At 42.2% G+C, this 18,806-nt stretch overlaps 1 protein-coding gene across 1 annotated transcript in view; it reads right to left on the bottom strand.

Moving 5' to 3' along the window:
* GLIS3 (GLIS family zinc finger 3) overlaps positions 1-8,382 on the bottom strand; it is a gene marked incomplete at both ends in the record, with an annotated part of 400,740 nt that extends 392,358 nt beyond the window's left edge. The window contains one exon of the mRNA XM_080912067.1: positions 7,995-8,382. Within this exon, the coding sequence (XP_080768193.1) occupies positions 7,995-8,382 (388 nt within the window). The remainder of the gene's footprint in view (positions 1-7,994) is intronic.
* Positions 8,383-18,806: the final 10,424 nt, after the last annotated feature.

The following is an 18,806-nucleotide window of genomic DNA, read 5'->3' as shown; positions in this document are numbered from 1 at the left end:
AAGTGAAGGAGGGGAGGGGGAGCAGAGTGTTTTGCTCTTTCTAACAAATAAGGGGGGGGGGTCCCCACAGTGCTACTCCTAGACTGTTTGCAGTATGGCTGTATTCTGCCAGCAGCCCTGGGATGGGACTCACAGCTGGTTTTGTTGTCTCTTGGTTTTCAAAATTAAGTGGAGGTATACTCCTACAGAGAGGTAACATTTTAAACCAGGGGCGGCCTTGTAAACTTTAGGTATGATGGAGCAGGAGGAAAACTGCTGGCTGACCCACCCAGGAATCAACCCCTAACCTCAACTCCAGGCTCCAACCGATGAAATGAGCCAACAAGCACTTAAAAATTAAAAACACAAACAAACGATGTGTTACTTAACGTACATGAGGAGTTGGCCCTCCAAGGGCCACATAATACATTATCTTTCTTGAACTAGGTCTTTACAGAGACAGCAGCCTTAGGTGACACACAAGAGTTTTAAAATCCCAATTAGTCTGCTGTCCTCTGTTGATATTCTGTTTTTCTCCAACCAACAATAATGAATAACCCACAAATGCTAATGAATAACTAACTCCTTTTGTCTCCAAGGACAGCCCGGCCCAACAAGAAATGTCAGAGGGCCTGAGGCAAAATAAAAACCTTTATAATGAAAATCTTCCCAATTATACAGTCCTCTGGGTACTACACATGCAGAACTGTCTTAAATATTTAAATAGTCGTGTCAAATGTGCTTAAAGTGGGGATCATAAAACTGATTTCCCTGATGCTTTGGGGAAAAAATGAGTTTCTACAAGTCTAATTACAGTGAGTGCTGCTGGACCAGGAAGCAAGAATATGCCATCCCTAGTGTAAAGGGGGACCCCACAAGCCACAAACCCTAGTCAGGACTGCCCGGCACACAATGCCTCCTGAGGCTCAGAAGGGTGTTCATCTCAACACACTAAACACTCACCTGGTCTAAGCAACCAATCTGAAAACCAATTCCTACTACTTCAGAAATAGTAAACTAAATTTGCTCCCTCCCCTACTGGAAGTCAGAAAGGAAAAACAAGCCCTGACTGAAGCTTGCCCTGGCCTACAATGAGGAACACAGCAGTGTGTTTTAAGCGCAGCTCTTTCTCCGATGCATTCCCTGACTGACTATCCATGGGCAGGGTGGACTTGGAAGTGGTGGCATCTCAAAGGTAGGAAGGATGGCCTTTGCACAGCTCTGCAAACATCTCCCTCTAAAAGGGACTTGAGATTTGGGTGAAAGTGGGCAATTTCAGGCCTAGGGCAGGGAAGTACCAGTGAGAGGCAAATCATCTTGTTACATCTGAAAACAGGAAGTGTTTAAATGGGAATGTGGTTAAAGGACACAGGAACTGACCTCAAGAGGGTTCCTTTGGCCATATTTGGGTTAATTCAAGCATCAGAAAGAATTGTGACAGGAATGAGTCACAGAGAACCTTTTTTTTTTTTTTTTTTTGGAAGAGGCTTCGAGTGAGGGTCCCGTGATTTGGAAGAGAAGAAGGAGGCTCCTCTTCCCAACAGCTGTGGTCTGAATCCAAAATGCCTCCACAATCTCTGTATCTGCACATCTGCCCTAGCTAGAGGCTTTTTGGGGGGAGGTAATAGAATCCACGACATACTGTCCGGCTGGCAGACACAGGGTATGCTGGGAAGGTTCTACTCAGCTCCAAGCTCTGAGCAGAAAGTATCTCCTGTTCTGGCTACTGGGCAAGGAACTACATGCTCCTACATACATGACCAAGTTGCTCTACCATCATTCCTCACCTACACGGAGTCCTGGGTAACTGTGAGCCGAAACAAGTCCTTCCCTTTGGATGTCCACGGTCTATCAAGTGTCTTGGCACTGTATGACACCAGCCTATAACCACACATGGACTAAAACCACAGGAAACCACCATCATATTCAACCAGGAAAACCTGACTTAGACACAGACCAAAGGGGAAGCTAGAAAAGGCTAAGAAATGTGACATCACTAACTTTTACAGGATACATGTCCACAGTGCAGTGATCTGCTGACAAGCTCATGTTCACCCACAGATTACCTATTCCATAGTCTTCTTAATGTGTGTGTGTAAGTGAGCACACCTGTCTATGGGAAGGTGTACGGTCATGCATGTGGTATACAGTCCAAAGGTTAACACTGGATGGGCACCCTCTATCCTTTTCCACCTTATGTCTGAGGCAGGGACCCTCTTTCTGATCCTCAGACTCACCATTTTGGCTAGAGTGGCTGCCAGGAATCTCAGGAGATCCTCCTGTGTCTGCCCTAGCACACTGGGATCACAGAAGCACACCATGGTGTTTGGCTTTTACAAGGGTACTGGAAGTCCAGAGTCAAGTCCTCAATCTTAAACACCAAGCACTCCATTCACTGAGCCATCCCTCCCGCCCCGTTCAGGTCAGGTCATATCCTAACCTGAATCAGATCGTGATGAAATAGTCAGGCCAAGCAGCCAGAGCCATAAAACAGCTCACCTGAAAAACACACACACTCACATACACACAAAACGCCTAAGGAGGTAGGGGAAAGAAGAGGTCTAGAAAAAGAGCCTGAAATGCTGCAATCGCTGTGTGTAATAATGTTTGAACTTAATTAGAGCTGTCAAAATTAAAAACCAGTGAGAAAGGTCACTTGGATTGTAAGTGGAGAGAGAAAATAATTTAATTTATGGATAAAATATAAAACAATAATGTTAAATTAATTTCATTATGGACTGCATATTAAGATATAATTATATATAAATGATGTTGTATTTGAGTTAACTTTCCAGTTATGATGAACATGCATTTGTGTATATAAATGAAGAAGGCCAACTTGAAGATTAAATGTCACCTTTTTTTGGAACGGTTCAAAATGTAGTTGATACACATAAATGTGTCAAAATGCTAAAAAGTCAAACCTATTAATCTATGTGTAGTGGCACATGTCTGAAAGCTCAGCACTTTGGGGATACTGAGGCAAATAGATCACTGAGTTCAAGGCCTGTTATATACTGAGTTCCAAGGCATTCAGGACTACATAGGGAAACCATGTCTTAGAAAACAATCAATCAACTAATTATTTAATTATAATAGAACACAGTACAAAATAATATAAAGCAATAAAAAAAAAGAAAAAAAAAGCAGGCAAACAAACAACAGCAAAAAAGACCAAAGCACTGAGACCAAATAATGAATTTTGATCATTAAGAAGTAGCTTATTAAGATTGGTTAGTTTAAGTAAAGATGGCTGGATGGGGCTCCCACGAAACTATTTGAAGGGGCAAAATTAGGAAAATCATCATTTTTTTTTCTTCCTGCCTTTTATCCTCCCCCCTCTTCTCAGAAGGCAAACTCTAGTCAGAGCTGGACTGAGGCAGTCACTGTGCAGCCAAGAGGAACACTCCATGGTGTGTGGCCTGACAGTGCAAAGCTGTACAGTACAGCCAACACTGACACAGCCGTACGAAAAATTGCCTCATGACAGGCCCTGGCACTCAAAGATGTGGCCAGCTGAGCGTCTCTTGTGTTTTTATAGTGGCCTCGGGCCCACAGAAACACCTAACAGCCACGTTTATTAAGGAGTTAGGTGTAAACACTTAACGGCATTTATGTACTAGCAACTTATTAGCTGCTTTAAAATTCATAAACTAAAAGGAAGAAATGGCATAGCTGTTTGATTCTTAAATAGGCGCCATTTCAGGAGGGACAGACTCCCCGTGGTGCGTTCTCCCACTTCTCAAACCCTAGGATAAGGCAGATGCTTCCATGCTCGGTGCCTGTTCACATCGATCTGTTTCCTAAAGCTGTGGTAAAATAGCCAAGGGTGGTCGCTTCTGCCTGTAGCCTTGGCATTCAAAAGGCAGGGACAGGGGTAACTGCCCCAAGTTCAAGACCAACCTAATCTATAAAGTGGGTGCCAGGTCAGTTTGAGATTCTCTCAAAAAAAAAAAAAAAAACCCAAATGTTAAATTATTAGTTTTTAAAATTAAAAAAAAAATAGCCACCAAACACCAAAACTTTCTCACTCACACCAAATCTCAGTACCCACTGAGTACTAGCTTCTCATTCCTGCTGCCCATGTTCCTAGCAACCACTGGCTCTACAAACTTTCTTATTCCAAGAAGCTACATTATAGGATTCACAGGATGCATATGCTTTTGAAGCAGATATAGTTGACTTAGCAGTTTGCTCAATGCTTACGTATCCGTGTATATGCCAGAATTTCCTTCCTTTTCAAGCTGTGTCTCCACGCATCTTCACCATACGTCCATCATTCATATCATGTCGGACTCTTGCATACCTACCTTCTGGCTGTGGTGAATAATGCTCTCAGAAACGGGAATAAGAAGTCCTTGCTGAGATTGCAGCTTTGCAAAGATCACCAAAAGGAATATAATGAAATTTGTCATGGAAACTGTCCATCTCTGCTAGTGAGACCTTTACCTGGTGAGCCAAGAATGCTCTGTAACTCTCTGGTTCCCTCAGACTCTAAGTTCACTGTGGCATGCCAGGGACCTCATGGAATCAGCTGGAACTCACACCAGAGGATGCCAAAGGCACTGTTACCTGTGTTTCCAGGTTAGTGGAATGTAATCCTTAACCGATAGACCTTCGAATCTACACTTCCCACCGGTCTTCCCTTGTAACAACCTTCAAGAGCTTAAACTCTCTGGACACAGTCACTCTTGGGACTCAGGAAAGGTTCTTTCTTGTTGCTATGTAAACTGAACAATGCCACAATTCAGTGCGGCTCCACTTGTGGTTAATCTTGTGCGAATCTGCCTGGACTACAAGGTGCTCAAACGTTTGGTAAGACATTATTCCCAGCTCATGTTGGGGTGTTCCTGGATGAAATTAACATGCGTATCAGCAGGTTGGGGAAGTGGAGTGCCATCCATGGTAAGGAAAGACTTTTAATTCCTCTGAAGCTCTGAGCAAAAGGCTGATCCTTCCCCCACGTGAGGGGCAGCCCTTTCCTGCCTGTTGCCTTTGAAGTAACTGGAACACTGGTTTCTTTTTCTCGCCTTTGGACTCACACTGAAATAATAGCTCTTCCTGAGTCTGGAGCCTTTGGACAAGGACTTGCCCATCCATCAGTTCTTCTGGTACTCAGTTGACTTCCTCAGCTCAGAGTCAAAGCAGACCCACACATCTACACATCCTGGTGCATCACTCAAGACTCTTGGTCTGTTGTGTCCTGTTGGCTCCCCTCCCATGTCAGCTCTAATGAAACGCCACACCTTCGAGCCATGTAGAGCTAGGTGGAAATCTGCACCCTTCCAGGCCTGAAACATGTTCCTTCTCCCCACCCAAAGCAAATGCTGCAAAGCTCCCTCCTGTGCAGACACACAGACCCTGCTGGCTCATGAATGACCACATACACTCTCTCGTGCATACATCTGAGGACATTGCAAGGCTAGCACCTCCCCTTCTAAATGTTTGTGCTTAGACATCCTACTTTTCCCTTAGCTCCACCCATCAGTAGGACAGAAAGCCCTCTCAACATTGCCAGGATGGGTCAGAGAGATGGCTCAGTTTGTAAAGTGACTGCCGGGCAAGTGTGGCGACTTGAGTTCGGGTTCCCCAGCACCCACATAAATGCCAGGAGGAGCTATATCTTTAAGTACAGGGCAGAGGAAGAACAGATGACATGAGCCCTGGGAAAGGCTGGTCACCTTTCTAGTCAAACAGTGAGCTCTGGCTTTGGTGAGAGACTGTCTTTGAAAAATAAAAGGAAGAAAAAAAGAAAAGTTGGAAAGTGGCTGAGGAAGAGACCAATACTGACCTCTATTCTGAACTTCTGTACACATCTACCTGCACATGTGTACACACACACACACACACACACACACACACACACACACACACATAAAGGCTGTCAAAGTATTCTGAGTATGCCTCTCTCAGAGAACTCTCTGAGCTTTACCTTTAACTGCCCATATATCTGTCTGAATCCTCGAGCATCCCGAGGAGTGAACATCTCAATGGCAGGCCTTCCAGAATGACAGATCTCCAATATAGGTTCAATAATTATTTGTTGAGTAACGATCAAATGGAGCTTAAGCGATCCCAGACCACTGGTTATTGGCTTAACTTATGAATTCCAACAAGATCTGCAAAAACAATTCCACCACTTCTGGCCTCCCTAAGACCACTGATGGCATCCAAGATGCAGGGCTGAAAGGAATAACCTCGGATTGTCCCCAGCTTCTTATCTGTGAGAACTCAGTTGTGCTCCAAGCATGTTGACAGGAAGCCAGGCACTGCTAGCGAAGTGCCAGCAAGCCTCGGGGAAAGATCTGGGAATAGCACTTGCTCTACATGCCTTACAAGATACACTGGCCTCGGTGACTCACTCAGTTAAGGTCACTTAACCCAAGTTCCTGAAGTGCACTTTAAACCAGGGTCATAATTATGACTTCTATCAAAGTAATATTGAAAGATAGAACTCCTTCTTAGTGTCCCCAAAGTGCTTGTTCTCTTTGGGCAAATCAAACATAGCACACACCCTGGACTGTGGCGAGCAATCTCTGAGTCTGTGCTGGGATGCATCCACACATGCTGCCTAACACATACATGATATGAGAAACACGGGTTCTTAATATTATCACATTAGCACCGTCAGTCACACGGACATCATACCTAAGGTAACTACAGCTCCCTAGTCAAGATGAGCTTAGGGGTGTCACTGCCACAGTGCCTCTAAAAACAAACAGTGGAGTTTGGTGGGAAGAAAGTCCATGTTCTACCCCATGGGCCCAATAGCCTAATAGTGGCAGACTATTCTAGAAAAGGCTTCTGGGCAAACTTTACCTCAAGTTAAATACTAGTACCTCTAGGAAAGCAAACAACTCCAAACAGAACTTAGACTAAATACAAATAATTTTTTAAAAAAGAAAAGGAAAGAAGAGAGCAAAAGAGAAATTATAAAAGCTACATGTGTGTTTACTGTTGTGGGTTTTTTGTTGTTATCTCTTCATTTATGGCCAAACACTCCATAGACCAAGATACACAGACACCAAGACAAATAAGTCTCTGGCTACATGTCCAATATTACTCATCATTCACTTTAATTAAATGGGGAAACGGACATCCAGAAACATGCTAACTCTATTGCAGTACAAACTCATCTAATATGAGTTGATAACGTACTTTAAGAAATACACAGCGTGCACTGAAGGCTGTAGTTGTGTAGGATATACACTCTTTTCCTTCATGGCCTAAGCACACACACCATCTGCAATGTAAATTCATTACGGCCACACCAGTCAGTTGCTAGAGAAAAGATGTCGCTCAAATAGTTTGTTAGTCCTCAACCACTACTCTTTAATTTAATATCTAGGGTAATCCAATCATTTCAAATTAACCACATTTTCTAGTCCCGAACCAATTTTAAATATATGTTTCAAAACATACATGTCCGCAGGGCTCGATGGCAGAGCAGTTGCCTAGCTTGCCACTGTGAGCTCGTGGTCTTAATCCCCAGTACAAGGGGGAAAGTTATGCATTATTCCAGCTTGATCTCCCTCTTACATTTTCCTCACTTATATTTACTGAGGCCTCCTTTTACTGGGTACTAAAATGGCTCCTTTTTGATCCTGTCCTCCTGGGCACAGCTCTTCTTATAATACCAGCGTGGATCCTGGTTAGGCCCTGTCCTCCACTGCCTGCAGAATCCACCCCTCCGCCCCCAAGCCAGGGCAGAGCCGCATGTATGCAGAAGACAGACTTTGCCCCCAGCTCCGGCCCCATCATCACCTTCCTCCCGAGTTCCCTTTCAGCTGAGCTGCTTTGCTTTCCTCTGCTTCAATCCTGAGGCACCGCTCACTTGTCACTGTCCTTCACACACATTCAAAAGCACCCACCCAACCCCTTTCCAAGCATGAGACCTTGAACCTTGACTCTAATATTGAATTACATATATTTTCCAGAAAACCTGCTGGCTGTCAGCAGACATGGGGCAAATGAAACATTCCCGTTTTTAAGAGACTCCAAAGTGACAATCCTACCTTTCTCGGGATTTGGAGAGAAGGGGTCTCCAAATTCTTGCTGTTTGGGCTTTATAGTATGAGATGCTGCCACGACACCAGCCTGGGTGACCTGGAACTGAGGCTTCCCATTGGTGAGTAACTGTCGCCTGGGGCTTAGGGCAGGCAGATGGATGGGGCTCGCGGCTATGTTGCTCTGAGGAGCCATCCCTGCTCCCGAGGACATCTTGAGGTGAACGCTGTTAGCATGACTTCCAGTAGTAGGGCTGGGTGTGCTGGCACAGGAAGAGGAGCAGGGAGTGGCCGAGTGAGCTCTGATGGGAGGAATATGTTGGCCACCGAGTAGCCCAGGCCCCTGTGGGGTTCTTGATGTCCGGTGGAGATTCATGCCACATGACCTTCCATTCATTCTGAAAGCCCTGAGGCCACGCTGACCAATATCCAATGACACTACTGATTCTTTCAAGGCAAGGCAAGTAACTCATCCATGGGATAGGTGGTGAGTCTGTTTAAAAAAACAAAAACAAATTCAGGCATTGGAAATGGTAAACCGGAAAATGAGATACAGTAATTGTTAGCGTGTATAGCATTTATACTGGGACAAGAAGAAATGCAGCTGGCAAACTGGCCTCTTAGGAAGAATGAGATCATGAAACACACAACTCCTTGGCTCCTCCTGCATTCACCGGAGGCTTAGATTATAGATCAGTGCATTGATCTGTGCCTTTCTCAATACGGTGCTCTTGGCAGCAACCAACAGTCCACCAGTGACTGCAAAATGAAACCTACTCTGTTGCCAAAGGGATCTGTCCACAGACTTCATTTTCGCTACAGTGTGTCTTTGCAAATTTAAAACACCACCCTCGGAGAGCAGCAGCCTGAACTTTTGAAGTTCCCAGTTGAACAATTGCAAGGCAAACAGGATGTTCCTTCTGAGAGGAACATTTTCATAGTGCCCAGGTTTGCAAAAATCTAGGCATGGGGCTATTAGTTTTCATATAACCTTATATTTAAATAATTACAGCAGCAGCAGCAGGGCCTTAGATTCATATTGATCCTAAGTTATGGGGATAGAAACAGATCAATGCCACAGTCCTCTGCCTTCTATGTGCAGATCTGGAAAAAAACACCGTAGGCAATACCTCCTGGAAAGAAGGGAGAGGGGACTCTTAAAGGTGGGATGCACAGTATGTTCACAAGAAGCCCTACTGTGTTGCTGTACATACCATACTATTGGGGATCTTCCAACAGCAGCAGAAAAAAAAGTACTGATGTGTCTGCAGAATGTCCTTCTCTAATACTTCTATGTAGTGACATCCATGCTCCCTGGTTCTAAATCACCAAGGAAGGCTCTTCCCTCCCTAACAGGTCACTCGGTGGTGTAGCTGCACAGAGGTGGCCAGGTGTCAAGGTGCTACCTTTACGATGTCTGAAACATCCACAACCTGTGTCTTACAGAGATAAGACAGTCATTGAAAGCAGCCACAGCTGAAAAACACGGAGAACAAAGACTGAGACTACAGAAGTAACATCCACCCACCCTCAATCCGAGGAGGCTTGGCATTTCTTCACGCTGTAGGAGCCACTTGGGGTCCTGAGCAAATATCTCAACTCCTAACTAAATCACTGCCCCAATCACCATGGGAAGGCTACCAATGAGATCAGACCTTTCCAAGGAAACTGTTTCTTTCATCAGTTTAGGAAATAAAAAAAAAAAATCATGAGGGCTGGAGAGATGGCTCAGCGGTTAAGAGCCCTGACTGCTCTTTCAGAAGTCCTGAGTTCAATTCTCAGCAACCACACGGTGGCTCACAACCATCTGTAATAAGATCTGATGCCCTCTTCTGGTGTGTCTGAAGACGGCAGCAGTGTACTCACATATATAAAATAAATAAATCTTTAAAAAGAAATACTTGAACATTCACTATGCTTTCTATAAAATGTGCCACATGTACCTATGCCGAGACTCTTTGTATGTGATTTAAATACGGAATCTGTAGTGCGCTCTTTATCTTGCTGAAAATTCACTGAAAACTCTCTCTCTCTCTCTGACATACAGCAACCAAGTCTCACTCTGCCATCACTCAAAGGTCCCACAGACAGACAGACAAGTATGTATCCAAACCTGCGTAAGTGAAGTTCATTTACCATACTGTGAGATCAGAGCTCTATCAAACTGGCTCTAAGACCGCCCTCCTTTGACAACGGGAAACTCCCGCATGTTGTCGGCCGAGGGCGTGGAGATACAGCTTATTACTGGTCATTCTCTTCCTCCACTGACTGTTCTGGAGCAAGAGTCAAAACCATTGTCCATTCTCCACTCATTCATGAAATAGGGGTTTCTGAGCACTCTGAACTTTTGTAGGAAGCATACATTCATTACCCATCAAAAGGGTGGGGGGGAGCAAATAATTATGCCACACTGACAAATTTTTGAGATCAAAGAATAGTCCAAAATGACTGGAATCACTTAAAACCACATCCAAGTGGCAAGTGTCAGCAGATTTGTTGACGTGGTCATTTCTGTTCTGTTTTGTTTAAAAAAGGAGTCACTTTTGCACCAGTGTCACATACAGGCAGTTGCCATAAAAATATGGATCAGAAACACACCACTAAGGATTCCAGCGTTAAGCTCAGTCATTAAGAGACAACAAGAAAAAAATGCAAAACGCTGAGAACATAATTGAGCATCAGTCACCCACACCTGTATGCACTACATGAATATGTATTTTGCTTCAATTTTTCAGAAATTCTATTCCTATTTGAAACAGCCTTAGGTTTAAAAAATAAAAAAAAAAATGTACTTATAAGGCAAAGAAGCAGCCAGAAAATTGGAGTGAACAGCATTTCTACATTACACAAAAACCACCCAAGAAATAGAAGAAGCAAGGCACATGGGAAATATGCCTACAATTCCAGTTTTCACATGAATTATGTCAACAGATTTTCAAGCATTAGATACTAGTACATAGAAACCAATTTTGTTTACTCACAGTGTAGTGTTTTATATACTTCTGCACTAAGCCGCTGATCACAGTATCATGTCAAGCCTACAGGGTAATAAAGGAGGAGTAAACCACTCAGCTTTAGGTAAGACGTAGGCTTAAGCATAAGTTTAAGTAAGTAAGGAACACTGGAGAAATCAGGATGCTGAGGCCCATCATGGTGAGTCACAAGTTTCTGGAACTAACTATTCACCATCCATAAAACCCTGACCATAATCACTACAGTCTTTTGATATTCTGGGATTTTTTTTCTAATACTACAGATATTATAACAAACTGATAGGAAGAATCCTTTTTTTTTTTTTTTTTTTTTTTTTTTAGCAATTAAATCTAAAGAAATTTTGTAGCCAGAGAAGCAAAACAGGGCAAAACGCTTTACCAAAATAATTCAAGCAACTATGGGTTCTTGGGATGAGACAATGGTGGGGGAGAGGGCCTCCCCCAATATCACACATAAAGATGGGTAAAAAAGGAATACAGCATTAAATGAATATTTGAAGAAAGTAAAGTCACAGCTAGTCTTATCCTAAACTTAACCAGGAAAATCCCACTGAATGGACCTCCTTTCAACAAAGATGTATTTGCTTGTATGTTATGTTTTCATGTTGTGTTTGCACCATGTACCTGACTGGTAGACAGAAAGCCCAGAAGAGTCAGATCCCCTGAAACTCAAGTTACAGACTGTTGTGAGACAAGTGGTTTTTGGGAGCTGAACCTGGGTTCTCTCAAGAGCAGCCAGGACTCTTACACACTGGGCCATCTCTCTAGCCCCCTCTTTTTATTTAAAAACCTTCACAAGCTTTCCCTCCTGTCTTATGACCAAATATTCTAAACTACCAACAAAAAGAGACTAATAAAAACAATATAAAAATAACAGAAAACGTAATTTTTAAAGAAAAAGGCAAAAGAGCATTCACAAATATAAATTTCAGGTGTTTCATATCTGATGTTTTACCATATTTAAATTTTTATACCCCATTGGTTCTCACAATGAAAATGTTCACTCTGCTAATGAGTTACTAAATCTTTCCTTTTGACCACTTTCAAACTCTTAAAACACACTCCTGTAATTCAGGTCAGAGAGGAAATGACTTAACTCCAAGGAAACTAAGGTAGAAAGCCATTTCATAATGCCACCCGTTCTCTGGGAAAGCATTAACTTTGATCAAAATATAAAAATCCTGATTCCACATTCTCTCCAGGGCTCTGGGCGCTGCTCCTTGTGCACTAAAAGAGAGTAAACAAATGAAAGCAATGTTCACTCATCCATTTAAGAAAATTCCAGAAACAAGTTCCATAGTACCTATTTACAGCCAAAGGCCCATTCTTGGTAAACATCATTAATAGACTCATCTAGAGTCATAATTCATCTGATGAGCCAGTTAATTATTAATTTTTATACATCATTTCATTTCCTTAGGCTAGATTTATTTAGCCTTTGTTATATTTTCCATTCCTTATGCTGAAAGCATTTTTTACCCTAGACAAGAAATCCTGTTAATGAAACACAAAATACAAGTCAGGGAGCAAATGGACCCTGGATATGATCATATTTATACATATGCATATATGTGTGTGCACATGTATGGTATGTGTCCTCCCCAAGCACTTGTGTGTGCATGTGTACACTGAGTTTGTGTGCATATGCATGTGCATGCACACATGTGTGTCTGTCTGTATGTGTCTAAGCCATCTATGACATGTTATTCTTTTCATTTTCCCTTTGAGGGTCAATGGTTGTATAATTTCATTAAGCTCTGTCATTTCAACTTCATTGCCTTTATCGTTTTACAGGCCCATGCTATTCTCTTGGGTTTCTCCTGTTACAGCTTTTGTAGCCAGAAGAATATAGAAATGAAAAACCTATTGATGGATAATATAAGTCTTCTCATGCACGGCTGCAGTGGGAAGCATATTTCGCAATTTAATCAAGGACAGATAGAGCTGAATGTTCTTCTATCCCAAGAGTTCATTTCAATAAGCAGAATGTACCTTGTTCTAACACAGGTGACTGACTCCTCAGTAAAGATTGTATAAACAAAAACCAATCATGTAAGTCATTTTATTGGCAACAATATAAACACTGCTATATTAGATGTCACCAATAAATCAGAGTGATTCTTGTCTGCAATTTCAACAAGAGGAAAGTGCAAACATGAGTCCATGGAGCTGGAGGAGATTGTGGAGGAAATCTGTCAGATGTGGACAGCACTATTTCTCTAGACCAAAACTAGAAAGTCATATCTTATGGTGAAAAGATTCACAGTAAGGTATAGTTTACTCCTTGTGTGGGTTCGTAACTGTACTCAGGGAGGCCTACAGAGCCACAGAAGCTACACCAAAAGAAAACTAACTCATGTTTGAGCTGTAGAACAGAAGAAACTCAAAGAAGTGTGTGTAGATATTTGCACTCAAGTATCCTCAAGGCCTAATGAAGACGGAAAACATCACCATATTTATCTGTACATTAGCATGTACCAATGTTCCTCAAACAATACAATCACCTGTAGAATGACATCAGACGAAATCTCACTTTGACGATCATTAGTAAGACAATGAGTCCTTTTACCAGGTAGTTTTCCAGAGACCACTTAGAAAAGACACTATAGCCTACATCAGGCACTCTCTCAAAGCGAAACTTTTGATGTATCTGAGCATCTGTTCTCCAAACTAATTCATGATCAATATATTTTAACTGTTCTATATTTTGTATTTGTAAGTTGTCTCTGAAATGAAGAGTTTTTCTTAAGCATATGAGACAAAATAACTGGCAATGCCATTTTAAGGTTTAGTCTGTAGCTATGAAGTTCTCAATAGGGGTAGTAAGTGTGGTCCAGGCAGAAGAAAGGACAAAGAGGAGACGGAGACATAGCCATCAATTTCAGGAATCCATTCTAGTTAGTCTGAAGGTCAGATGTAAGATTCTGAAGGTCCACACAGTGGTTGGGACGATAAGGACAATGACTCCAGGCTGGATGGCTGGTAGAAAATCTGACTCTTCATCAAGAAAATACAGGAAACAGCAGGGAAGCTAAATAACCCCCCCCCATTCCCCAGACACCGTGGGATGTCTACAGGACTCTCACAGCCTCACACTCTACCAAATGCCATTGGGTTTAGCCAATGAATAAGAAGTGTCTCCTTACTTTACCTCATCAATGAGTATAGAAAAGTCTAGAAAGCTGTGGCCTTACAAAGAATGGTCAATCCAAAAAGTAGTCACCATGATTTTTAAAAAAATTAGAATGAGCTTGAAACAAACAAAAAAAAAACTGTTTTGTTTTGTTTTGTGTTTTTTTTTGTTTTGTTTTTGTTTTTGTTTTTTTTTTTTTTTTTTTTTTTTTTTTTTGTCAGCACAAAAAAGTTCAGAAAGGTTTTCAGGGACTGGCTTAGCCTGGGTTGGATGGAATATGCTGACTTCCTAGGCCTCCAGTTACCAAAGTACTCATTTTAAAGCAGTGTTCTACAAACCGGGCTGCAATCCACTGATGACCTGTGGCATCAGTTACTTAGTAAGGAAAAGTATTTTTAAAAATAAAATAAATAGGAAAGGCTGTAATATATTTGAGGCTATCACAGCACATAAAGAGGAACAGTCAAGAATTGTTGCAGGTGTACATATCTGTGGGCAGATAGTGTTTGGGGTAAGATACGCACTGGGTTTTATGGTGGGTCATGCAGCTAAAATGAAGCCTAGTATGTGTCAGAAAGCCATTTGAACTCTGACACAGTCACCTACACACAGCTGCTGAGGTATGCCCAGGGTTAAACAATCCAAGAAGAAGAAATACCAAAATAGAGAAACTATCTGAAAGCTTGACATTTTGGCTTTGGTTGTGTTTGTTTTTGACTTTTGAAATAGTGTGTCTCTGTGTAGCCCTAGCTAGTCATGAAGCTCACTCTAGATCAGGTTGGCCTTGAACTCAGAGATCTGCCTGCCTCTGCCTCAGTTTTATTTTTTGTTGTTGTTCTGAGATTTTGTTTTTGCTTTGCTTTTTTTTTGTTGTTGTTGTTGTTGTTTTTTTTTTTTTTTTCCAGAAAGGGTTTCTCTGAGTACCCTTGGGTATTTTGGAATTCACTCTGTAGACAAAGTTGGCCTTAAACTCACAGAAACCCTCCTGCCCCAGCCTCCCCAGTGCACCATCACCAGCCAACATAGCTTTTTTTTTTAAGATCATATAATGCAAAACTATATTCCTATCACTGTTCTTTACCGAAACTCAACAGACAGCACTTGATCTTGTGTGCTGAGAAGTAACCCGAGAGCAACTGACAGGACCAGCATCAAAACAACCCTAAAGAAACAGTCAAGAGGTGACACTTTAGAGGACGCGGGTTCAGTTCCTAGTACCCACCCAGCAGCTCCCAGGCAACTAACTCAGATCCAAAGAATCAAAACAAAAACAAAACATATCTTGCCTTCCAGACCTTAGATGTGCAGATCATGAACAGACATACATGCAGACAAAATACCCATACACATAAATAGTGATAACAATTACTTTAAATCTTCTTAGTCGTAGAGTGTAGCTATCTACCTCAAAATGATGCCGTGCCCTGATAGGAGACACGGAATGGGCTGTAAGTGAGCAAGGCTCATTTCTGAGAACTAAGTTCTTCAAAATGTGTTCCTAATATGAGTTAACCATCAGATCCTGAGATGAAGAATCTGAAACAGGAAAAAATGAACTCATCCCCTATGATGTCACCCTGAATTAATTACCTGCACTAAGGGACTAAGTCCCCACATGGCCATCATTTGAGACACAAAGAAAAAAAAAAAAAACCAGAAAATCAGGGAACCTGGCTGGAGAATATTCTTTGCAAAGAAAATATGAAAACCATCCACACAAAGGAGTCCACGGGAAGTGGAAGTGAATGACTCGTAAATGAAAAGAGGGCTCTTTGTCCTGTATCTGGTACAACCTACCACTCAGTGCACAAGAACCACTATCTGTGAGGCTGAAAACCAGTTTTCTCAGAAGGGTCAGAAACAGCTACCTACAGAAGATTCTAGAAATACAATTGACCATTCAGTCCAAGAGTCAAGCTTGTTAAATAATTTCTGTCACACATGTAGCAACTTACTGCTTAAAAGTAACCAGCATTAAGTATTTTTAGTCACTGGTAGACAGACATTTCATAAAGTTAATTCTGTTCACTGACATCAGGGAAAAAATATGAATGTCCACAACAATGACTAGGCCTTTACCCAACATGACACCATATTTATTAAAAATTCTGTTTCAACCTTCATGGATGACTCAGCCAAGTTACAGACAGGAGTGGAACCTATTGGTCATGATAAAAGTGCTGGGAAAACATTAATCTACTTCTTCACACACGATTCTGTGTCCAGTGTTCAGCAGGCCTAAAATGAGAGCTGGCAGCTCTGGCTCAGGAGTGTAAAAACCACTGGTGTTCAGAAACACTGGTCACTCTCAAGGAGCCCGGGACAAGGTCAGACCCTGTGCTCACCCCTATCTGCCCATCTCTGGTTCCGTAAGGCTTACGGCCCCTGGAGGAAGGTGCAAGGCTTGCTTTTATGTTCTTGGCCTGGAGATCACAAGGGACAAGAACGGTCCCATTACTTTCTTCATATGAAGTATGCACTCAGCTGCGTGGCGTCTCTGAGATTCAAGCCCTTGCAGACAAAGCCACTGAGTTTTGTTCTCAAGACAGAATAGAGCTGGATTGCCGCTCTTGCACACTGCCTTGAAATCTGCCTCCAGAGTTTCCCAGAACCCTTTGCTTTTTGTACATCGTATGTGTGGACATGTGTGTGTACTGTGTTCGAGCAGATGAACATGGAAGGTGGATTTGCATACGCATGGGGAAACCAGATGACAACCTTAAGTGTCAAACCCAGGAATGCAGGACCTTCTTTACAGCAAGGTCTCACTGGACCTAGAGCTTGCCAGCTAAGCCACACCGGCTGGCCAATGATTCCCATGGATCCCCTTGCGCCCGCATCCCCAACACTGGCTTTACAGGGGTGCACCACCACATGGAGCATTTTTACCTCGGCTCTAGGAGTGGGATTCTGTTCATGCTGAAAAGGTTGGGAAAACATTCATCTATTTCTGCACATGGTCCTCATACTTGCAAAGCAAGTGTTTTACCAAATGAACACACACACACACACACACACACACACCACACACACAGTCAATTTATTCACTTTCAAGCTGATTGTATGTCCTTCACAATCCTAGGTTGGTCTCCATGTCTCTTATCTGTCAAGTGGGGCTACTCACACCATGGTGTGCTGCTTATGACACGACAGAGTAATATATGAGGAAATGCATGTCGTCTTCTTAAGCACAGTGCCAAGAACATAAAAAACACTACAAATGTTAACTTCTGCACCTTACACGGGCCTTTAGCTTCATAGTCCTACCATTGAACTGTACATTGGGGCTATTTGCCTCTCTTTCATTTCCCTGTCTAAATTCTCACTGAGTTTTGTGGTTAGCACTAATTTATCTTTGAACTCCCACAAGCCCTTGTACTTACACAGACTGTCATGCGCTGTCCTTTACACACCTAAATACATGTGTAATTGCTGCACTTACGCTGTTCACATCGTGCAGAAAATGAGATATATCATAATAGTCTGCCCTTATTTATTTCCCGAACATATACAGTATAAGAGATATCCGATCGGTCAATAAAGAGCCCCATGCTCTGCGACCTGTAGATCCAGTTTCAATACAGCTCTATGCTTTCTGGTCTGTTCCTTCTCTCCCTTCCTTTCTCTGGTAGGATACATGGACATATAAATCCTTCCCTCCTCTGAGTAGACATAATATTTTTGCCTGAATTGTGACATCCTAGTGGTCAATTTTCACTGTCAATTCAGAAATAGAACCAGGCTCCATTTGCTGTGGGGTGTTGCCCCCCCCCCCCATACCAGGGATAACAATGTATAATCCATAGATTTTTTTCCCCATTCACCTGGAGTCACACCAAGCATGTTACTCATATTGGCACCAGACTGTCACCAGGTATAGCTATGACCGATTTTCCTAATTCTATCAAACTGAGTAATGCCTGACTCCAAGCCAAACTGTTCCCATCTCCTTTTTAAAAAACGAATAAATCACCTGACCTACTATAAAGTTTCGTGCAGCTAAAACTATTCCAACAGCAAGAGACACTTGTTCAATACAAGGACACAAGTAGTTAGGGTTCTCAACCTTCCTGACCCTATGACCTTTTAATATAGTTCATGTTGTGGTGAGCCTAACCATACAATTATTTCATTGCTACTTCATAAATGTAATTTTATTGATATTATAAAACATAATATAAATGTATGATATGTATACCCTGCAGGTTGAGAATCGCTGCCGTACAAGGCAAGCCACTGCAGGTGTCTCTGAGAGATGTTCCTGGGAGGCTGGTAGTTTGGATGTGTCCTGTTCATGAAGCTAATAGGTGCGCTATTCCATACCAATATGCTTTCCATCTCAATAAAACTGTGTGTCAACTTTGCCTAAAGTGGGTAACTAGAAAAATTTGAAACTTAGGCATCTTTTAATTCAGTTTATCTTAATACCAATTCCAAGGATTTATTTTGTCTCTTTCTCTTTGAATAAAAATTGTATTATTACAAAGACTATGTGCCTTTTTGAAACATCAGTCCTAACTGAGTTTATGAACCAGCCAAACCTAAGAGTTAAGCCTGCGTTGACACCTTGTTTATAATATAACTTCCCCTACAGAAAAAAAATCACTGCAGAAACATGGGAAATGACTTCTCCACAGATGATAAGAGTGGGCTCTGATGCTCTTCCTGGATCAGCTCCTTCAAAATAACTCTCGC

The sequence above is a fragment of the Micromys minutus genome (assembly GCF_963924665.1).
Source record: "Micromys minutus genome assembly, chromosome: 2".
Lineage (NCBI taxonomy): Eukaryota > Metazoa > Chordata > Mammalia > Rodentia > Muridae > Micromys > Micromys minutus.
This window is presented reverse-complemented; position numbering and strand designations above follow the sequence as displayed.